The sequence below is a fragment of the Stegodyphus dumicola genome, chromosome X2, assembly GCF_044657685.1.
Source record: "Stegodyphus dumicola isolate Sdum_Otavi_A_Nest chromosome X2, ASM4465768v1".
In the NCBI taxonomy this organism is placed as follows: domain Eukaryota; kingdom Metazoa; phylum Arthropoda; class Arachnida; order Araneae; family Eresidae; genus Stegodyphus; species Stegodyphus dumicola.
The window spans coordinates 64462795-64488149 of NC_140781.1; the positions used below are offsets into that span (position 1 = coordinate 64462795).

General features: G+C 31.0%; 1 protein-coding gene across 4 annotated transcripts in view; it reads right to left on the reverse strand.

Moving 5' to 3' along the window:
* The window catches only part of Ide (Insulin degrading metalloproteinase), a 215347-nt gene that overhangs the window by 54387 nt on the left and 135605 nt on the right, over window positions 1-25355 (reverse strand). For 3 of the 4 annotated variants that reach the window (XM_085809700.1, XM_035365568.2, XM_085809701.1), the window contains 4 exons: window positions 24196-24306; window positions 23937-24057; window positions 13642-13733; window positions 10140-10251 (listed from right to left, as the gene is read on the reverse strand). In XM_085809700.1, the coding sequence (XP_085665826.1) occupies window positions 10140-10251; window positions 13642-13733; window positions 23937-24057; window positions 24196-24306 (436 nt within the window). Of the gene's footprint in view, window positions 1-3047; window positions 3580-10139; window positions 10252-13641; window positions 13734-23936; window positions 24058-24195; window positions 24307-25355 lie in introns of those variants that run through there. The other variant, XM_085809702.1, reaches the window with a different exon arrangement.

The following is a 25355-nucleotide window of genomic DNA, read 5'->3' on the forward strand; positions in this document are numbered from 1 at the left end:
ACAGAAAAATATGATTCCCCATATATTTCATTAAAATCATCTATCTATGAACAAAAGTCATAACAATATTTTATACTTTACATACATATATATGATGAAATCTTTATCTTAAAAATTTGTCAGAAGCGATCTTGACATTTAACCTATTCAAACTTGTGTCTTTTTTGTAATAAGGGACAATAAGGCACTATGGTATTTTAATAATATTTATTAATTGAAGTAATAAGTGAGAACGGGTGTTGAGGGTATTAAGCCAATATGATATTTTAATCATAATACTTAATTGAAAAGTAGCACAGAAAGTAAATATTATTTTATCTTAGTGGGAAATCCGCATCTGCATGTCTCCAACCAGCCATTAATAATTTGGTGTATACCACACAAAGATAATGATAATGAATTTTCAGTATGGGAATCAGTAAGCAGAGAATGGTGTTTAGTCATAGTGAACTTTAAGTATGAAAGAATCGATTCATATAAGTGCAAAGATCCAAAATCAGAACACATATATTTGCAACACCTGGTGACATTGGGACATTTTTCTTGAATAACATATTTTTAAAAATCTTCCTTAAATTCTCTGGCTTGTAAAGGTTAGATCAGTTTGTGGAATTACATTTTCACTGTCTAATACTTTTTCCCCTTTCAATATTAAAACATGCCAGAAATTTGTTCAGCAATATGATTTACATTTAAATTCTTTTTAAAAAGAAAAGATAGAACCTGCACAATAATTTTAACTTTTAGAAAATGAGATCTCTAAAATTCTTTGGTCAACATTTTAATTTCTACGATGTATTTTTTTAATGTTATAATTACAGTTTTGATGTTTTTTAGGTGGTCTGATACATTTGGAAAAGTGATTCAGATTGTTTTGTTGAAGATCTTTTATTATCAGGACAGATTTTTGCTCTGTATGCATTAATGTCACTGATCACTTCATTTACTGTCTTGATTTTTCCTGGCAATTTTAAACCTAAATGACTTAATTTTGGTGCAAAATCTGTCAGAAACACTAAATCACTGAACTAAGATTTATTGCTTAAATTTGCACGTTCTTGATCCCACTTTTCAATTAACACCTATCAAAATTATTGCTGAAATTTACTTGTACTTAGCCACATTACATGTAATAATAATTCTGGCTGTCCTTCATAAATGCAATGTCCATTATTTCTTTCGTAGTTAATCTTTTGCAGGCTCTTGTACAGAGATGGCTAAAAGGAACTAGGAATTCATCATCATTTTAGCATAGAGATTTAAATTAATCTCTCCGCATCACTACTCCCGCTTCATCTGAAACTATTTAAAAAGTAGTACAGTCAAAAACCGAAAATTTTCTGACCTGAAATCTGCGTTACCTCTAAGAATATAAACATTTAGTTTATAGGTTTCGGAAACCACAGCATGGACTATGAAATATCGAAGGAAAATACTTACTGGATAAATGATGTCAAAATTGACACATAATAATGAGTCATAACGGAAATACCAAATTACTGACATCATGATAAGAGTTTTTTCCCCTCCAATCTGCATCGAGGTAAAAAAGCAGACGATTCACTCAACACTTCTTTTAAGTTCACGATTCACATTGTTGTACTTTCTGAGCTTTGTTATTTCACAAAATTGTTTAGTGCAGCCTTTTTTTTAAATCTGGATAGTTTGTTGATAAATTAAGAATATTTTTAATTTCAGAGTTTTTTAATACAATGACAGATAAGAAACGCACTCATGATTTTACTGCTTGCAACGTTCAAAAACGTAAACATGTTGCATTGATGGTAATGCAAAAAGTGGTAATTCTGCAAAAGATGGAGACAGGTGCTACTTCTCGGTTTATAGGAGAATTGTATCGAATTGCGACACAGACTGTGTATGATATACGGAAAAATAAAGAAAAGCTGTTGTAATTTTACAGCAACAGTGATTCTAACACCATAATCTGAAACCAGAAATCTTTACATGAGGCGAAATCGGCAAACCTTGATGCTATCTTGTACGAGTGGTTCCAGCAGCGGCGGAGTGATGGGGTACCAATTTCAGGACTGCTCCTGAGAGAAAAGGGGAAGAAGATTCATGCTGATTTAAAAATAGAGGAGCCTAATGTAAATGAACAATATAATATAATCAGTTTATATATGTAATAATAATTTAATGCATATAATTAGTTATTGTATTAATGTGTAAAATAATTTAATTAAATGTATCTAATATGCCTTATTTATTTTGCACTTTTCTGTCCTGAAATCCGCACAACTTCTGGTCCCAAGCTTTGCAGACTTCTGGACTTCTACTGTACTTTCATATTTGTGAGGAAGTTCTTAAAAGAGTTGAAAAATCTACACATCTAATCCTTTCTGTCAAAGAAATGCTAATGAACAAGTTTTCTTTAAATGAATAATCCTTAAAAACCATACAAATAAAAATAAGCAATTGTGCAGTGTCACTTATATGTGTCGATTCGCTAAACTAAAAGAAAAAAAAAAAAATCTATTTATGTCATTACATAACTGTTCTCTTAAAATCTTGGTAATTTTTTTCAATCTGCTACATTACAGTAATGCAAGACAACTTTAAATGCAGCAATAATTTCAATCCTATCCTGAAATTAAAAAAAAGTGACTCTGACATTTTCAAAACCGTTTCTTTGATATATTCATTATTTTGTGATAGTCTGTCTGATATTTCTGATAAAAGTTACAAAGTTAAAAAAAAGGCACTCTAAATTACTTTTTTCAGTAAAGCTTATGGAGGCAATGCATATTACGCAACAACCCTTATCATTCATTAAAGCAGAAATGTAATTCAGTTCTCATTCTTTTATGAAAGTGGTAAGTTTTCAATGTTTTGGTTTACCACTTATTTTAATGGTTACTAATATATAAAGAAGTATACAAGTAGACAAATTTAATTTGAAACATAGAACAAAGGTACTTATATGTTTGCACAGCAGGAGTGTAAAGAAAAAGGGACACTTTTCATAGAAACACTAACACAACGTCACCACTATGATGAATACAATATACCATATCAAACAAGAAACACAGGAATGCTAACTTATTTATTATTACAATGAAGTCTAAAGATGGCACACTGAGAAGTTTGTTAGATGGTGTGCTGGAGAGCAAGTAGTTGGCAGATGATGTAGGATATCATTCTGCTGATGGCATACCTTTTTGGGACCGCGCGCCTCAAACTTCCTTGATTAAATCCCCATTGGACAGTGGTTTACCATGTTTTGCCAGGCACAGTGAAATTTGAGAGCTGGCCATTGTTAGATGGTTTGTTTTAGAAAGATAATTGAAAAAACACACTTTCTGGCAATTATAATTCCTCAATTTCCCTTCAATAAACATCTTCCGTTCAGCTTCATCAAGTTCGGCAACAATCCTGTGGTTAGTGTTAAAGTGCTGTCCAACACTAGATGTGCAACACACAACACTTTCCCAGCACAGAATGCTTTTTTATCGCATTCAATAACACCAAATGATTCTGTCCAGGTCTCTTGAAATGATCTTCCACTAACAACGTTTAAATTTGCCTTTTTTACCGGAGACATTTGTGAAGTTCCAAGACCTGGAGTATAGAAAAGCACAAAATTTAAAAATGAAGCATTAAATATAAATCGATCGTATACTAAAAAGAGGTAACATTATTAGCCAATGGTAAGAAACTGGATTTTCATGAATCAACCATCTGTGGCTGCAGATTCAAGTGTGAACAGGGGACAACAGTAACAGTTAATGCAGACATCTCTTTGTTATACTTCTAAATTTAGATTTCATATGCTCCTTTTCATCTTTATTGGACTTATTTTTGCTGAGTGCATGTGAATAAGCTTAATTTCCCTACTAAGCTTTCGTATTATCAAATTGTATATTTTTACATTATATTGTACATTCCGTTTAAGACATTAAATTAGAACTATTCCTAAGTAACTTCAAAATGCTTACATCTGAAAACTGGAATCTATTTAACAATGAAAGTATATAAGGTATTTCTCCTGCCTTCCTAGTGTAGTGGTCTGCATGCTGGCCGCGTATTCCAGAAGTCTGCGTTTCAATTCCCAGCGAAGGTGTTGCTCATTTTTCATTTCCTTTGCTTCCAAAATAAATCCTAATGACTCTACAACTGGCACCCAAACTAAAAGGGTGGTGGATGATGGTTCTCCATGCCCAGGATTGGGCGATTGGGTCCCCTAAAAACCTCAGTTGCCCTATAAAAGGGGGAGTATATAAGGTATTTCTCCCGCCTTCTTAGTGTAGTGGTCTGCACCCTGGGCACGTATTTGAGAGGCCAGTGGTTCGATTCCTGGTGAAAGCATTGCTCATTATTCATTTCCTTTGCTTCCAAAATAAATCCTAATGACTCTACAGGTATTAAAACTCACCGACAGCCTGCAATAAATTTGAATTCGTTACGCAAACATTAGCTGCTTCAACTTTGCTGTATTCTTTGCCATGTAACAAGTAATATGACTGGACCAAACAACTGAAACGTCATAAATTGGGTCAATAAATATGTATATCAATTTCTATGGCGATATATCAAAATTTTATATCCAGGCTTAGGAGCTATGCCAGTGGCACTATGCGATAAGAAAGTAAGTCAAACATTCAAAAACGGACCAAAAGACTTATTTAAATTACATAGTATAATTTTATTGTGATTATTGATTAAGGAAGTAATATTTAAGTCGCATGATGGCTGATGAGGCTCTGTGTGCCAACTGTGGCACATGTGCCACAGGTTCGTCATCATTGGCCCCACACAGAAGGCAATTTGTCAAAGGACCAATGATCATTTCTTTCTGAGTCATGATTAAGTTACATTTGCATGTTGAATATATCTTCTACTGGCTATGATTAATCAAAAATCTCTTTGCAGTCGATTTGTTTGCTATTCCCGATTTACTGTGTTACATAAATAATCCATCTGGTATTGAATGATTCAGAAGACATGAATGTTATTAGCAATACTGAATGAAATTGGCAGCTTCATGAACAATACTAAAACTGTCTAGTAAAAACTATTTTTTATTTACGTCTTCTGTACTTATAGAATTAATAAAATAATCTCTTTTTTCCCCCACGAAGCTGCCAGTTAGTTAGATTTTGCAAAAATGTCTGGTGATGACACCCCATTTACAGAAAAGAACTAAAATTTTTAAGAAACCTCAACCTAATGCAGCTATTTGCAAATTAAGCATAATTCCAGAAGAGTACCCTAATTAACTTTCTGACAAATTTAAAATACAGCTAACAGAAGAACTGGCATTGCTGTAACTTAGCTATTAGTCTGTAAATACCAACAGGATCTTGCATAATCATGCATGGAGCAAACAACCCATTTCCTCAGTGGATATGGCACCAATAGATAAGAACATGATGTATCTGAATCCAAATTTTGATTGAAAACAGCAAGTGAAATTTCCCCTTCCAGCAACCTCTTGCAAGGATTTTCAGACTGGCAGATTTTTACGTTGTCCAACTAACCTGCAAAGACATTAGGAATATACACACATGATGAACTTGGATTTGAAGTTCTCCCCTACTTACATGCAATCAGCCATCACTCAACATCATACTAACTGAGCAATGCTACATTCAAACATCGAGTCTTTTTTTTAAACAAATTAGAATATTTAAAGTAATGAAAATTACTTTTAAACAGTAAAAATAAACAAAAGCAAAATTTTCTTAAACTAATATATGAGAGTGCAATTATAAAGTTTTTAAATTCATATAGTTCAAAAATACTCATTTATGAAAAAGACCTTTAGTATTTGAAAAGTTTTACAAAAAATAAAGGTTTAATCCCTTTGAGTATTGTTGTTAATAACAGTAGCAGATTTTATTTGATATTTTCTTCAGACTAACTGCCAAGTAGGCTGATAAAAGCTTTTATTGTGTGTCACCATTCATGACTAACTGCCAAGTAGGCTGATAAAAGCTTTTATTGCGTGTCACCATTCATTTTCAATCTAAACTTAATTCTTGTTTTATAAAACTACTGGGAATTTTCTTACATTTTCCAGTGTTGTTTCTTACATTTCAGTGCTGTGGGAATTGCCAAGATGGCCAACACAATTCTGGAGAATTCATAATTTTTAAAATTCCATCAGCACTTTATTATTTAACTCAGTATCAATGCTTGTTGATTCTGTAACACATCCAAAGTTTCTATTTGCAAATAGCAAAACTTTTGATTGCAATTTACGTAGCAGAGCACTAACATTGTTGGCTTCGAGAACTAAGTGAAGCAAGAGTGAAAAATGTAAAATATCACACATCAGAAAAAGATGAAAGCAGCAGCACCTTCATGAAATTTCTTTTTATCTTTAACTGCAAGCTCTTTCATCATTCTGTTAAATGCAGTCTCAATTAATAACTAAGAACTCCTCACCCCCCAAAAAATTCTATTATAATTCACATGAAATTCAAAATCAGACAATACAAAAAATGGTTGGTTTTACATACCTTGAGAAAAATGTCCTACCAAATCACTAATTTTTAAATGCAAAATGTGAATTTAAGCAAGTTGTTGCTGCAGAACTGTGCTAAGTATATAAAATGCTGACAAAACACAGCATACAAAAATGTGGAAAACTGAGTTAAGTGTGAAGACTAAAACATAAATAATCACTCTTTATGAAATAAATTTACAGCAACGGGCAAATGTAACAGTAACTTTATGGATAAACTTTATCATTTTTAGAAACATCTTTCACTTATTTTTCACAGTATTTTTCTGAGAATTGTCAATTAAACTGCTCCCTGTTGAATAAATTATTCTTTTTTTTTTCTCGTGATTATCTTTAATAGCCATAACTTCATTTACTTCAGACAAGCTTTAAAATCATAATAGATAATTTTATTTTAATCCAAAAAGCATTTAGTTCTTCATTAAAAATGCAAGAACTACATTTCATAGACCAAGCATTCTAGATAAACATTTTTTTAAAAAATATATCAGCACATATATGTGTAAATTTTTTTCTTATTTCAGTGGTATGTAGGAACTGCTTGCACTTTAGTTTGCATTTAATGCCTTTTTCAAAATAACACTAAATATCACAAATGAATTAACCTACAATTTACTGGTACAGAAGCTGCTTTTTTTTCCTGCTGCAAAATTTGGAAGATGACAAGTACACTCCATAACCTTCAAATCTCCATTTTTTTTTTTTTTAAAAAAAAAAGATGGTTGCAACACCAGTCTTCAGAGCCAACCATTGCTGGCACATTGTTTGCATAATACTCATTATTAAAGATAACGAAATGAATCTCTTTCTAAAGTGGGGGCACAAAGGAAACTACACTCGATTTCTGAAGCCAGAAGATTATAAAAAGTAACACTCAAATTGGTGTTAGGCATTCACAGGAAGGTAGAAAAGAGCTGTTCCTATGCAATCAACAACAGCAGATTTATTTTTTATACCCATTTTTAACTGCTGTCAATTTTTATTTTCCACTTAGGTGTCTCTAGCTATATAAAAATATTTTTATAAATAAGAGCTCACAATTGGAGACATTCAGTGTTAGAGTGAAGCCAAGTAAAAAAGGCAGAAAAATGGTATTTTACATTAATACAATTGGAGACAGTGTTAGAGTGAAGCCTAGTAAAAAAGGCAGAAAAATGGTATTTTATATTAATAACTTCCTGGTTCTTTGTTTCCTACAAGAAATTTATTGATTTGTTTTAAACAACTTACACTATCCTTGTGCATGCATGTTTTACCATGTGAAATCGGCACAAATCGGCACTTTCACATGGTGAAATCGGCACTTTCACCATGTGAAATTTAAAAAATCTTAATGGCAAATCATACACATTACAAATGTATCACATTTTCTTGATGGAAGAATACGAGAAAAATCTCTTAATACATTTGTGAAAAGTAAACGAGTAATTTACTTTTTTCAGAGACATAATTAAAACAAAAGATTGCGAATTCTTAAGTAATTTCATAAACAAAGTGAAAATCACACTGATCTTACTTCGTGCTCAATGGCTGATGGGTGCCAAATAACCTGTAGCTGCAGTTAACCTAAAACCTGGCCGAAATTCTCATAATACAGCCTTCAGACAGGCGTGATTCAAAACACTTTGGCCCCCCTCTTTGATTTTTTCCTAATGAGAAAACTCATTAGAGTGGTCATTTGTCCCTTCCATGGATGCAGTAAAATTTACATGTTTGTGGGGCGCTGTTCCATAGTCTAGAATGGGTTGCTAGATTTGCAATTTTTTCGATGTTTATTTTGCTTTCATTTAAATGAAGTAGAACAAAATGTATGCAATGTTTATATTTTATTTACTATTTATGATCAATCCCAGAAATAATTTGTGAATTTTATAACTTTGTTTTCATACTTCATTTATAATCACATATTTTCCTTATTAGAAATTAGAAAACGAGAACAAAACTTTACAAAATATAATAAATACGAACTAGCTTTGTAAGTCTGCAGGTTGGAATGCGATTTTTAATAATATATTTTCTTTAACAAAATAATGGTAATGAATAATATAATGAAATAATAATAATAAATTCATTAATAATATTTATTACTATTAGATGACTAGAATGAGATTCAATACAATTAGATTTTGAGATGAACTTACAGCAATAACAAAGCTTTAAATAACAATAACAAAGCTTTAAATCTGCTTTTTTTTTTTTGATAATTTTGTTATTATAATATAAAAAACAAAATGAGAGATACATTGGTTGTGTTTTATCATTTAACTTTAACAAATATTACATTGGACTATCAGGCAAAAGACGTATATCTTTAAAGAGAATTTTCTTTGTAAAATTTGCTTTTGTTTATGTTAGCAAGGGGATAAAAAATCTGCAACCTATACATGCAATCATCAAAAGTATTTTTCAAAACAGTTTTAAATGTTTATAAAGAATTATATGTCAATTTCCTTTCATAGGCAAAAATTTCATCTAAAACCATCATTATATCCAAAGGTTGAAGTCTATGATTTTCAATGCATATTCTATTTGCACATAATATACGTATTTTCTAATTTATTTTAGAAAGAGTAATCATTTATGTTTTCAAAAGAATAAGGGCATACTAGGTGTTTACACTTAAAATGTAGTAAAAGTTTTTCACATTTCTTCCAGTAATGAAAATTATTACCCTGGAATATTTCAAAGCAAAATTAAGAAAACTCTTTACGCTTAGTTTAGCATAAAGTGTCTTCTCGTGTGTTTTTTATTTAAAGTGTGAAATTTTCTCTTTGAAAAAATAAAAAATCATGAATGGAGCAAAATTAATTCATGAGAAATAACTTTGAAATGCAATATTTCCATCGTAATATGAAATAGTGGAGAAAAGTGCAATACAGTTTATTTATTCACAAATAATCCCCTCATATGCCTAATTTATGTACTGTTGATTGAGAAATATAGGTTAGTAAATTAAACTGATTATTTCAATACGTTTTCTTTATCAATTCTTTACGGGCTCTTCAGTAGAGCAGTAAAGGTGGAACACTTGTAGCTCGCTCGAATCCCGGCTAAAGGTGACATTCATTGTTTTCTCTATGTGTAACGCAAATACAAACCAGCTTCACTTAGAAAGTCCTTCGTGAATGCATCCCTCCCCTTATACAGACAATTGTTATGTGCTTTAATGTAATTCAGCAAGCAAACAAAATTAATCCAATGAAACCCAGTGAATAGGTAGATTACATGTGGAATTTTCCACCAGGAACGTAAATGCGAGCATTTTTCTCTTAAAAAGGTTTACAGGAAAGCATCCATCCCCTAAAGCAGATAGCGTTCGCATGCTTTTCTGCAATCCAATCCTAATTCTCAAGCATTTAATAGTAAGTTCACATACACCTTATTACAGACAAAATAACATTCCTTTTTTAAATATAATTTTTTTTATTAACTTGTCTGTCACTGTATCAAAGAAACCTCTGATATCCCAACTTCCCCCCCTTTTTTATTCAGTAATGAAATTCACAATATATGCCTTAAAATATTCACAATATTTTAACTGTAAGTGTTTTAAATTATGATTTTCTTCCTGTCACAAACAGCTCATAAAAGTACAAATACATCCAAGTTCAAACAAACTTTAAATGCTAAAACTATACAAAAATATTCTTACCATCTGAAAGCTGAATTTCTCTATCACTACTCAGCTGACTTGGCATTAAATGCTTAGTACTCATGTTTGATTTTAGTGCATTTTCAACTATACTCATGAGATGCAAAGCATGCTAAAACACAAATATGCATGTAATTAGAAATGCACTAAAATATGGTTTACTTAAATTCATGTGGCACTTTAACATAATATACATTTAAAGATATAAAAACATGTGCATCACCTAAATTTTGAATGCAAAATAATACATAAGCATGGCTTACATAACTAAATATATCAAAACAATACGACATTACGCAGTTTTAAGTTTTTTTAGGCGATTATTCAAAAATGTAATCTCTATCCAAAAGCTTTCATAAAGTACTTACAATTAAATAATTATCGATAAATTTATTATATAAATCTTGTGAAAAATGTTTTAATAAATCCTCTAGCAAGTATTCTAAAATCAGAATGTTTGAAATAACCTTAAAATTTCAATTTAACTTTGCTTACTCAACAAATCACATTATTACCTATTGCAGCTTATGGTTTTAAAAGTGGTAGTGGTTTTTCAAGATAATTTTTATTACAAATAAAAGGAGGAAAATAGAAACCTTCTTCCAAAATACAAATATCACTAGTAAAGTTCTAAAACTGTATCACTACAATCAATCACCCACAACTTCAAAGCTGTAAACATGCAATACAGTTGATACATCTCTCAAAGAATACACTAAAATCATAAGAGAAATTTATTCAAAAGCAAATTTGTAAAAACACGCATACTCAACTAACACATGACTTTTCACAACTCAATCAAAAATACAACTGAAATTCTTTCAAACAACTGGTTCTAGCATCTTGAAAATGTGCTTTCTGAAAACTTCCAGCATGTGGTCAAATTGGCCAGTCTTTTGCTGACAAAAGGTTCAGTTCTATTTCAACTGTATTCCAAATTCTAATGTCTATTTACTCAAAATTACAAATACTACCCCCCCCCCCAAAAATTGAACAAATATGTTAGGAACGTATGTATGGCATCTGGATATTTACTACTTTTTCACTTCTTAAACATTCTGCTGGATACAAACTGGCTTTAAGATCACTTTTCCCTTTGTATCTCCATTTTTAAATAACTACTTACAATTTTGAAAAAGCATTCCTAAACAATAACCGTTGATGAAAGTGAGCCTGTAGCATTTCATCCAGTGTCACTAATAAGTAAGATACAAAATTAAAAATGAAGTCACCTATTAATAACTCAATTTTTTTTAAAGTCCCTGTTCTTTAAATGCAAATTTGATGATAAACTCTCTTGATTACTTAAACTGTAACTTTTTAAGATAAATTTTATTTGCATACAAACTGTCATATAGCTTTTAAATGAATCTGTCTACTTCAGTGTGTCTTTAGGGTTATCTTTCCTATCTAAGAGGCTTAATTAGAACTGTTAAAATTTTTATAATGGAAAAAATACATAACTTGATTATATAGGTGATAATCTACAGACATTAGGAGGAAGACACATTTCTTGATTCAGCAGGTAGTGCTTGCTTTTATCACCTAATTTTTGGCACTGCAGTATCAATGTATCAGTTTTGCTTCTTGATTGATTAATCTCATGTGTACAATGGGGGAAAATTTTTGCCTCACCAGGACACAAAACAAAACTGGGAACTGAACAAAAATGCCCCAAGAGTTTCACTCTACTTACAAAAAGGTAAGCTTGGATATAAGGTTTAGAAAATACAGTTGCAAAGGTTGTAGCTAAACACAGCAATGCAATTCAAGCTGCAAAGTTGGAAGTATTGCAAATAACTTGTCTAATACCAACATGCAAAAACCACAAATGAATGACCACAGCTGACTGATACATCAGTAATTGCAAAGACTCATAACAATGTCACAGCGTAACTTCCTAAAAAGGATTCACTTAAACAAATTATTCATTATGTTAAATACAACAATGGTGCTTCTGCTTTACAAAAGTACTCTCCAGGGTCTGGTAATTTCACAGAATTATCAAGAAATTATTATTGATAGCAATGTAGAAGTTTCTGATGGATGATTCTCAGGATAAATAGATCTTGGATTGCATGCATACTTTTCCCATCAATAATAAATTTGGTTAATATGGTCAACAAGCTTCAGTCAAACTTAACTCATGCCACCAACATTAATTCACAAAATTAAAAATTTAAAACTGTGATGTGTTTAGTAAAAAGTACAGTGTAAAGGTTTAAAATCCTGATACAAGCAAGCCTATGAATTTGCTTATTGGGTCTGAATGACTGCAGACTTGGTATCTATCCTGCTAATATTATTCAAACATTTGAAGATTTTGCTGAAGCTGATGATTTTCCCTCCTAAGTTATGGTGATAGGATAGGAAACTACTCTGAAATTAGAGATATTCAAAGAAGATAATGGTAGTGCCAGCTAGTAATAATTTTTGCTAATAAATTATGGAATGTTTACACATGACCACTGAATGGTCATGAACATATCAACGACACAGAGGATTTCAGGAAATGTGTGCTACTTTATTCTCAAACATTACTTGCTTAAAATTATACAATTAATTACCGGTTATTTAGGTGATCAAAGAAACAAGGATGCTGCAACTTCTGGTAGAATCAAAAGGTCCATGATCTTCAAAATCATAATGCAATTAATTACCTGAGAGACACTGCATACAACCTAAATGCTTTAAAAAATACTTTACACTCATTTTATTGGAAAAAATTAGAATTATTAATGAATTAAGTACATTAATTCCATTATTGTAACCTACTCATTATCTATACAGAAGGAAAATGTGAGATGAAAATTGTAGAGGTGAAATGCGAGGGGTCATTTTTCTAAATTCAGTCTACAAGCTTTACAAGCACACATAGTTGAATGACAATAGTATAAAATAAACATTTTATTTTTAATTATATTAGCTTTTGCTTAAACAAAATCACACAGATTCACAAAACAAACATTAAATGAATATAGGCACACATGGCTGAACAACAATAGTATGAAATAAACATGTTATTTTATTTTTACATATTTTAGCCTTTTCTTAAATTCTAAAATAATTACACAATAAAATTATCCAGCTGGGTATATGGAAATTAAATTGTTTTAAAGAGCAGTATTCAAATTTCATGTATTCTTAAAATTGGGGGGGGGAGGGCTATAATGAAAAAGACAAATTAGAACAAATTTTTTCATTTCAAACACTCATTATTAGTTACTTAAATTCCTAGCATGTCGTTTTACATAAACATACTACAGTAAAATACACAATTAGAAAAAAGGGCAAAAAGCAGCTTTAAATTGGTGTACATTTTAGATCAAAATCTAATGATAAAATGTTACTCAGAATCTAGGCCAATTTAAGCCTGCTTTTCTGCTAAATTTTGCACATATGCATACCTCTCAGAAATACACTGTGTGAAATTAGAGAACTTTGTTTTACAGTTACAAACTTTTCATCAGATTTTTTTAAAATATGTAAAATCTTAAGGTACCTTTTTAGTCAGATTTCCATACATTAAGGCTTCTATGTGGACCCTCGATAACAATCTTGGAATCATTTCATGTACACCGTCAATGGTTATTTCTATACAAAAAGAAAAAATTATATAGTCTGTATTTGCAAACATTTAATAAACAAAAGTGCATTTTATAAATATATTTCACAAACATACAATGGCTGTAATTATTATTCCATACATAGTTGCTTCCTGTTAAGGGATAACTACATCAAATGTTTCCATAACACCAAGCAAGGTTTATTATAATGCATTAAAAAAAAACAATAAAAACAAATAAAAAACACAGGAACTAGACAGCACCAAATTTTTGGTGCAATAAAATGCACCTAACAACAGGCATTGATATTAAGGTATCAAGTATATTTTTACTGGACTAACCAGATCTCTTGATAAACATAGAGCTCACTGAATACATCAGTCACACTCTATGCACAGTTTGCAGACATAGAGATGAGCTACATATATTTTAGATTTTATTTTGTAAAATTAAATAATGCTACAGAATTAAATACTGGATGTGCAATTACTTCAATATCACTTCTATATTAGTGCAATGTTAAAAGAGGAATGCTACCTTTATTAACTATTTCATTAAATTTTTATCAAATAGTCTTACTTAAAATTTAAAAAAAAATGCATAATATGTTCTATTCATTAACCAATTTCCTAATTATTTTTACTGTCACTTCTACTTTTATTGGCTCTCACTAGATGCAAATTAACTAAAGTACTAAGAACAGAGTTCTCAAAGTTAAAAGAGAGCTCTTGGCAGCAACTTCTGACCCTTCTCCAAACCATTTTTGGGCCCACCAGTGGCCGAGCGGTAACGTCCCTGAACACTGGTAGTTCGGTCCGAGGTTCGAATCCTGCGAACGGGCTGGCTGCATGGGTGTTTTCATGGTTTTCCCCATGTGTAACATCTATACGAGCCAGTTTCCCTTAAAAAGTCCTCCACAAAGGCATCCCTCCTTTAAGGCAGATAGCCCTCGAGTGCTTTGCCGTAACCTAATAAACCAAACCAAAACCAAACCATTTTTGTTCAGCTATTAGAATTATCTGAACCAGTGTAAGCCTTTTGCTAGCTGTGTTTGCTCATATGATTAGAGGGCCTGAGACAAGACTTACAGTAGCAGTTTGCCATGTGAAATTCTTTTTAAAATCAAACACCAGCCTGTTGATCACCAAGTCATCATGCTGTGTGCTCTCCAATGTGTTTCCATAAGACAATTAAAATGTGACAATGTGAAGATTTTGTCAGTGTGAGCAGCGATCATATTTTGCCCAGTTGAACACAAAATGCACATAGAAGAGTTGACAGAATTAGAAAATGAATAGGCATGAAGACAGTCGTGCCCCGTCAACAGTCTAAAAGTGGCCACTGAAGTTGCACAAGGAGTAACCAGAACAAGATGGAAATTAGTGCTGAGGACACTCCAGTATTTAGTACAGGAAGAGTGAACAGACACTGTACGAAAAGAATGTTCTGAAGATTCTTTCAATCTCCAGTTTTGAAGAATGAAAGGACAAGTCTCTGCTTGGATTCTGAATCAAACTGTAACCTCTTTTTACAAAAATGACTGTTTTCTCATTTCCCTCAACACCAAAGTGAGGGAGCACCGACTGGAAAGACACTATACATTGATTTCTTTATAGTACAGATTTACACTGCTGGATGCAAGGACTTTTATTCTCCTCATTAGGTAATAAAGCTTGAAGAGCAGAAGTTGAATCGGAAAGGATCACAGCTCATTCAAAGAAATTCTGGCAAATGGGAAGTTGCTGAAGTGTTCCATAGACTGATTCCAGTTGACCATCAAAATGTGTCGAAAAATTTCCAACTGACAGTTCACAAATATAAGCCCCAGCTCCTCAGAAAAAAACAATAAAGTTCACAAAAATCAAGCCCCAGCTCCTTCAGCAAAGTTCAGAAGGGAAACATTTGTATAAATGTGAAGCCATTCATGTGTAGGATAGAGATCATGAACAGTTTCCAGTGCAATAACACAGAGTGCTTCAGGACAACAGTCTTTTTTATTTTCTGATTTAAATCCAATCTTATATCAAGGTCCATGATGGACATACAGACCTACGATTTTAATAATGAATCTGTAATTGGCTAGAAATATTGAGAATAAGTTTTTAAACTTCACAAAAACTTTTTAGACATGCATATGCATCTAACTTCTTATTTGTGGATGATAATATTTTTCCACATCGAGCAAACCTCATTGACGAATTCCTTAAAAATGAAGAAACTGAGCTAATACCATGGCCATAAAAGATCTGATCTTGATCTGATAGAGAGCTTATGGGACTAGCATAGCAAATATAGCATATACGCTATGCTAGCATATATAGCATACTTAGCATATATAGCATACTCAGCATAGCATATGCAGCTACTTGCAGTAGCTGCATGGAGACACCCTTGTCCTTGATATGTAAATTCCCTAAAAACTAGAGAAGTATAACTTAATTCCCCAAGCTCTGGTTAAGAATGTTATTGAAAGCATGAAAACACATTGTGCACCAGGAGATATCACATTCCATATTATGTTCATAAAATTATAGTTAAGAATTTCTGAGATATCCCTAGTTTCACATATGCAAAGATAATTTTGGACATATAGTTAAAAATGGATGAACTGCATGCCAACACAAGATGCAGCAGGTATGCAAAAAGAGGCTATTTGCAAATTTTTAAAATTTTGTGGGAGACCCATGAACAAGTAAACTATTTAACTAATGCTACATTAGGCGGATCCTTACTTCCGTCAATCTAATAATTTTTTAATGTTGATTTCTGACATTCTTATGGGGAATGAGAGATTTTTTTTTCTTACTCCTTTAAAATTAGACTTTTGTCAGAATTTTTATACTGACCAATTTAAGTGAAACAATTACAAGTAGAGAAGCACTTACCATTTAAAAAAATATATAAAATTAGACAAATAAAATTATACCATATCTAGTTTTTTTTTTTTTTTTTTTTTTTTTTTTTTAACTTTTGTTAAAAAATAGTTCTGAAATTGTACTTTATAATGTTTATTATCTCTCTCATTTTAAAATCATGGTATTCAAAATTTACCAGAATGAAAAGTAAACACATTTTGAAACATGGCAGAGAGAAATAAAAAGGTTTCAAATTTATCTTTCTAAAAAAATTAATTTTAATATGCTTTCATTAATATCATAATAATGTAATATTTGTTAAAATATTGTCATAGAAGTTACAAATCAAATCAAAGTTTTGTGTAGAAAAATTGCTCTTAACAGTGGTAAAATGATGGCTAGTCACAAGGATTGAATAGGATTATGACAAAGCAGGATGTCTGTCCGCTTATACAGACAGGCACCTTTAAGAAGCCAAGATTAGCCACACAAACATGCAAAAAGAATTCATATTTCCAAAAGCAGAGAATATTTGTTTTGATGTAATAATAATAAGGACAATTTCAAATGACAACTCAAATGTTTGCCAGAATATGCTCTAAAATAAGATACTAGAAGATAAATACTCAAACTGTCAAATTTTCTAGCATTTAAAAAAAAATTACATTCGTTAATATTTTTCATGGTAATATGCATACAAATGCTCATCTCTTAATCTCTTTAACTTCAGAAATCTTTTTCTAAATTATTTCATTTTTAGTTAACCCGTCAGCGCTCAGTGTCCTCATTTGAGGACAGCTATAAAGTCTTATTTTCCCTTTAGAATGAACTAACTCGGTGTGCTATGGTAGATGGAAGCACAATCAACCTTTTCTAAGTCATCATTCATTGGGCAGATGTTTTTGGAATATTGCAGCTCTTTTGTTATCTGAAGAATTTTGCAAACATGTGGACTGCTTCGAATTTACTGTTATTAGATGATCAATTTGCCAAGTAAGTAAAATTTTTGTATTATATTCACTTAATGAGTTTGAATTTATTTTTGGTTTCTAATTCGGCTTTTGTTTTACCTAAAAATGGTGTAAAATTTTAGTGTCCTCATTTGAGGAAGCTGGGCATTCCGCTGAACTACTTTTTACCATTCCACCTTTTTTGTTATGTTTTGGCAGAATGTGTATAAATGTATAATAATGCATTTTTTTATAGTTTCCTTTGTATTTGATTATAAACAACAATCTATTATTATATTTATATAATTAAAGAGTTTTTCATTCCTGTATTTTTTTTTATTTTTTTTTTTTTAGATTTTTAAATGTAAGACAATGCCTCGTAAATATTTTAAAACTATTGAGGAAGCTCACTTATCTTCCGAGCAAATTAAAGCAGATATAATTGCAATACCACCCCCCCAGATGTAGATGAGCTAACTGATGAAGAAAATTTTGACAATGATACCACTGCCATAAATGAAGTGAATGATATCACTGGTACTGTAGAAATAGAAATATCTACAGAATTACTTGAAGATGAGCAAGAAGAAATCATTCCTTTTTCAAAGAAAAAGTAAGTCGAGAATATTCCACTTTTAAAAAAGATAATTTATTCAATGAATTGCAAAATGTAAAAGATGAATTGGGTTGTTTGAACTGAAGCAGAATTGAGATATTTGAAAAAATGCTTACTTTAGAAATTTTTAATCTTATAAAAACTGATGCAATCTGATATGCAACTAAAATTAAGAATATTCCTAATTACACTTTGTCTCATGAGGATTTAAAAGTTTTTGTTGGATTCTTAATTTTTAGTGGCTACCATACTTTGCCAGTGAAAGAGATTATTGGTCTGATTGTGAAGATTTAGGTACAGTCAAATACCGAAAATTCGCCGACCTGAAATCTACATTGCCTCTCAGAATATAAACATTAGGTTCCAGAAACTGCAACATTGAGTACGAAATATCGAAGAAAAAAATACTTACCGAATAATGACGTCATAATTAACGAAGAATAATGAGTCAAAACGGAAATACCAAATTACTGATATAAAAAAATAAGATAAAATAAATAAGATAAGTTTTCCCCCTTCTAATCTGCATCGAGGTAAAAAAGCAGATGATTCACTCAACTCTTTGTTCAAGCTCATGATTCACGTTTCATTTTCTGAGCTTTGTTATTTCATTTCATGAGATTGTTTAGTGGCTGCCTCTTTTTATCCGGATATTTTGTGGATAAATTAAGAACATTTTTAATTTCAGCACTTTTTAATACAATGCCAGATAAGAAACACACTCATGATTTTACTGCTTGCAATGTTGAAAAACGTAAACACGTTGCATTGACGGTAACGCAAAAAGTGAAAATTCTGCAGAAGATAGAAGCAGGTGCCACTCCTCGATTTATAGCAGAATGGTATGGAATTGCGACATGATTGTGTATGATATACGAAAAAATGAAGAAAAGCTGTTGAAATTTTATAGCAACAGTGATTCTAACACTGGAATCCGAAACCGGAAATCTTTGCATGAGGCGAAATCGGCAAACCTCGATGCTGTGATAATGAATAATATAATCAATTTATATATGTAATAATAATTTAATGCATATAATAAATTATTGCAATAATGTATATAATAATTTAATTAAATGTATCTAATACGCCTTATTCATTTTGCACTTTTAGCCCGAATATTAAGCTTTATCTTTTCTGTCCTAAAATCCGCACAATTTCTGGTCCCAAGCTTTGCAGATTTCTGGAATTCTACTGTATTGCTTTACTGAAAAAATCTATGTGTTGGAATTTCTACGCAAAATTAAAATCTGTAATTCATTTTACAGATAACAAAAAGCTAAAGAAAATACGCATGACAGTGTTTAAAATTAGACCTTTGATGGATAAACTGAATGAAAATTTCCAGCAATAGGGAGTTTTTTAAACTCGCCTTTCCATCAACGAAATGATCGTACATTATTTTGGATATCATTGTTTAAAGCAAGTCATTCGTTAGAAACCAAAAAGATTTGGTTATAAATTATGGGCTATGCGTTCAAATCATGGATACTGCTATAAATTTAATCTCTATGGTGGAAAAGCCTCTTCAAAGGAAAATGATTAGCTTCCATTAGGATGCAAAGTTGTACTTGAAATGTTGGAAGTTATTGAGAACCCATCTAATCATGTCATATATTTTATAACTATTTTATTAGCTACGACCTATTAATTATGCTGAAAAATTCTGGAATGAGGGCTTGTGGTACTATCAGAGACAATAGAACTGCAAAATGCCCGATAAAATCCACAAAAGAAGTGGAAAAAGAAGCTAGGGGATTTTTTATGACTATTGATTCAACAAAGAGAATTAAATTATTATAGTTAGATGGAATGGCAACAAAGCTGCAACCATAGGAATAAATTTTGAGAAAACAGATCCAATGGTTCAAGAGAAACGCTGATGTAGAGGAAAGTGGATTATTGAGTTTTGGCAAAGCACATGAGGTCTATCTGCCTAAAGAGAGGGATGCCTTCGTGGAGGACTTTCTAAGGAAAACTGGCTCGTATACACGTTACACATGGGGAGTAGAGGAAAGAAAGAAAAACTTTCAGTTCCACAACCATCTCTATTCCATTATTACACAATGTATATGGGAAGAGTAGATCACCATGACTGGTATGTAGAAAGACATTCAATATCAATTAGGGGCAAGAAATGGCACTGGTGTCTTTTCACTAGAATGATTGACATGGCTGTTGTAAATTCATATCTGTTGTACAAATTAAGTCAGGAAGATACTAAGAAAATTTCGATAAAAGAATTCTGCCAAAAAATTGCCGTCACCTATTTGAAAATGGGAGAAAGTATTAATTCCAAAATAGGTCACCCAATTGCTGTGTCGTTTCCAAAAAAACGTTCTGAAGATGTGCACTACGATAAAAGTAGACATTTTGTTAGTAAAAGAGATAAACAAAGAAGATGCCAAATGAAAGGTAATGGTAAACCTATTGTGAAAAATGCAGTGTAACATTATGCATCCCTTGCTTTCCTGTATATCATGCCAAATAGACAAGTTTATTATGAATATTTTTCATTAAATTTATGATTACTAGTCAAAATATATGTAGTTTATATTATTACTATGTGCTTTTACTATTATTCTACTTTCTTGAAAATTTTAATAATCCTGTATTTTCTTAGGTCCAACAACCAGCGTCCTCAAATGAGGAGGGGCACTAAGTTGAAAACTAAACGACAGAATAATTAAATTTCGCATTTAACTTACTTAGAATCATTTATAATCTAAGATATTTATAAGGCAATAAAATATTTCAACTAGAATTAATTTGGGTGTTAATCGGTTAAATAAAAATGCTTCACTTTTTTGCTAAGGGCCTTTGTGTACGGCTCCTGAATATAATGTCTAAATTAGAATTTATCTCTGTCAACATTCGTCATACAAGTGCCAAGGGAGCATATAAAAAATTATATTTTTTTAGTTGTCAGAAAATTGACTTAAAAATGCTAAATATGAATATCTCTGACTAATGGTTTTGAAAATAAAACATGTAATGACATTTCTGGACATAGTGTATATTTAAAGTAATCACAGAAAAAAATTATTCGACAAATGTGAATATCAGAACATTTTTACAATAGGAAGTATGCATACGACTAATGGATTTGAAAATAAAAGGCATATAATGACTTTTCTGGACACACTGTATATTTAAGAGTAATAATAGGGAAACATTATTTAAACAAATCAAAAGTATTAATTTAGAAGTCAAAAAAAAAAAAAAAAATCAGCATTATATTTTCAAATTTTTATTTCTGTGAAAATTTGAAAATATAATGCTGATTTTTGTTGTTTGACTTCTAAATTAATATTTGTTTGCTGTGTTATTGCATCTTAATTAAATCAAAAGTAATCAATTATGCTCTACTTGTGCTAAGGTCCCGTTAATATGTTCACAATCTCATTTAGGTATTACATATATGTTTTACTAATTCTAATACACCAGTTTTTTAAATTTTTCTCTTCTGTTAAGAAGCAGAATGAATATATTTATAAATAAACTAATTTATTAACTGAATTCAATGCTTTTATAAACTAAATTAAATTTCTAGCCAAGTTATAAATTAAGCTTATGGAATTACTATACAAACCAAAGTCTCCCTGTACATTTAATTTCTGCTTCCTGATGACAAATTACACATGCAATTACTCTTTAGTTTCAGTTATTCTCTGTTATGATCATGCATTTTATTTTTGACTGTATTTGATAAATATGACAGAATTTTGAAAACCATGATTGAAAACCTGTTTACTGTATTAAATGTGATTTGTAAAAGATATAATGACATTATTAAGTGTAAAATTTAATTCAGTACTTAACATACAGATTCAGTTAAAAAATTCATCAGCAGTCTCAAATAACACGAGTAGAACTTCAAATTTTCACCATGCTTCATTGGATATTCTTATTTTAAATAGTCTGAAATAGCATAAATCCATAAAATACTTACTGCAGTTTAGTCTATTTACAAATAAAAACACAAAAGTTTTAACACATTACTGACTGGTAGCCTATTAATCAGCTTTTTATCGCCGAGGCCTACCGACATTAATCGGCTTTTCATCATTAACATCTACTGACAGATCGCCTATTAATCGGCTTTTTTTAGGCAATGCATGCCAAGCTTATTAATCGGCTTTTTTTGCCAATGCATAACGACCGATAGACAATTAATCGCTTTTTTCTCGGGGCAACAAAAAACAGCCTACCAATCGGTAGATATGGTGATAAACAATTGTCATTTGCTATATCACCTGCATTTTATTATTAGTATTGAGGTACATTGCTCACTTGCATTAAATGCGGTGTTTCGTAAACTCCCACTTTTTCAGACCATTTTTTTAAAAATTACCGTTCACAATGAGCGAAAAAATCGTACTGGAGAGTTTTATTTAGATGATTTACCAGCTTGTCCTGACAAGTTATTTAGAACATGAAGAATCTGCGGCTGAGCGGCCGGTCAGATGTGCATATGCTGTTGAACCTCTAGCAGAGTAAATTAGATTATACCAGACAGCTAATTTCTCAAACACTGTGTTTCTCTATTCCCCTCTGGACTGATTAAATTAACTTTATCAAAGCAATAGTCAAGGCCATTCTCTCTTATTTAAATATAAGTTTAGAGGGGAATATAGAAACACAGTGTTTGAGAAATTATCTGTCTGTTCCCAGTTAATAGTATGTGAATAGAATTCCTAGTCCTATTAGAGCGATTCATTACAGGACTCTACACCCCTTTTCACTTTACAGGAAAAAAAAAAAAAAAACTGTTCTGCCCTCTGATGTGCAATTTCTTAAAATTGCTTAAATTATATTAAAAATCTCTTTTGAATGAATTAGACTCATCCTCCCTATTATATATATATCAAATCCTTATGAATCAAGTATATATGTTCCTAGTTGCATGACCTGTGGTCAGATACAACATTCTAATTTCTCATAGTTCAAAGCAATATTTTGCATAATACAGCTTGAATCATTCTGGTTGGAAAATTTCAAAACAAACTAAATTTTAATTTAGAAAAAGAATTAAAAAAATTACCACTAAAATCTAATTTTCATACATAAATGATCCCCTCTCCTTTATACAATTAAGTCTCTTTTTCTACAGTTTCAGTTAAGAAATAAGTATTTCAAAATTTTCTACCTATTCATCCTACTGTAAGTATCAGGACAAAAAATTCAGAAATTTCAGCACAATAAATACTGAAATCTTAATTTAATTGTAAGCAGTATTCAGTTATTATTAAATTGAAGAATTACTTAAAATTCCCTTTGGACTATGATATATACCCATGTAATGCAAAAATACTTAATATTACCTAGCTCAAGTATATATATGCAGGAAAAACATTACTTAACTTTAATGACACTTTCCAACAGTTTTATATGTTTTCATTAAAAATAATAAATGTGACAATGTTTCAATTTATATAACTTAATGTTATGGAAGCGATTCAATATGCAAGTAATTCAAAATATTTTCCCTCCTTTTGGTAGATCTAACCAAAAAATAAAACATTTCAAGAATTAAAAGCACAGCTCTTACTAAAATATTAACCATACAGTTTGCCATTATTATTTTACACACGTATAGGAATCTTCTCAAGCAATTATAAACACCTGTGATGCAGGTAAAATCAGAATACTTAAATCTTAATTTTTATTGTGATATGCCTGGATATTTAAGTAGCAAAATGAAGCTCTACTCAGAAGAAAGAATAAAAAGGTATTTAAATCATTCAATAAGGCCTAAAAAAGCAGCTGTTTTCCAAAAATATATTACTATAATAAAAAAAAATTCTCACCATCAACACAATTTAATAATTCATCATTAGACCATATTCTTTCAGCAATCAATAAAGAAGTGTAATAAATAGCATGACGATGAGGTTGCTCAGCTCTAAAATTTTTTAGGCACCTACGGAGCTGCCAAAAAAAGTATCACTGTAGAATATAATACACTAAGGTATTGGTTTTATACACAAGACATGTAATGCATTAGTACTAATTCATACATATTAAAAGTAATACATATAATCACTGATCTATATTTTGGAAACTTACTTCTTCTTTCAGAATTTCAAATCGCTTTGGTTTAATTTCAAAATTTGTCAACCATTCAATAATCTTCTGAAGGAGAATATGCTGCTTATCATTATAACCTTTTATACAGAACTATAAAATTAGAGGGGAAAAAAAAAAAAAAAAAAAACTTAAATTTCACATAGTTGTTAAAATTATAAAGCACTGAATAAAAAATTACCATGCATCTATTCAAATTTATGAGCACATTTTTCTTTTTTTTCTGTTCTTGTATGATTATATCCTATAATTAGAGAAATCACCATCACAAAATTTAGCTTATAGAAGTAAAACACATAAATTGTGAATTTATTAAAAATTGATGCATTTTTTTAGTTCCATAGCTTTAAAAGAGGGATTTAAAGTTAAAAATAACCCCAAAAGAGGCATTCACTGCATTGGATCTGATTTTAATACGATGCCAGAAAAAGTTACACATGAAAAAAATTAAAAAAAAAAAAAAAAAAACTTCACAAGTATACTAGATTAGACACTAGGCTGGATTGTATTATTTGCATTATAGTAAAGCACTTGATGGTTAACTAGGAAAGGGTGCCTTCATGGATGGATCATAATCATGTTACATCAGAGAAAATCTTGAAATATCCCATATGGTCACTGTAAAGCTCCTATATGCCAGGCTGAATTATCTGCCATTCGCGAGCCCAAGTGAGATGGCGGCTGCATAAGCAGATTGAGACACTAGGCTGTAATCACCAAGAATTTATGAGTAAAATAATAATTAAAAACTCTGATGCGATATAAGAATATTTCTTATTTTTCTGTATTGATTACAATAAATCAGGACTAAGGTTAAGCGAGAAAACAATTAAAAAACTGAATTTTAATCTAAATTTCGATGAATATCAAGGGGGAAAAAAAAAAAAAAGAAAAAGAAAAAGACAGCAGCAGCTCAGGCAATGAAACTGATATACATGCATACTGGAAAAAGAAAAGGGAAGGAGAGAACTTCGTAAATTAAATTTCACATATATTTTAAGATACATGTTAATCAGAAATTTCAAATTAAGTTTTTAATGCAGCTGAATGCAACACAGAACTACTGTTGTTATTTTCCCCCCTTGGCTTCAACAATTAGATGGAATATATCAGGTTTCAATGAAAGTTTCCCGCCACTGTAA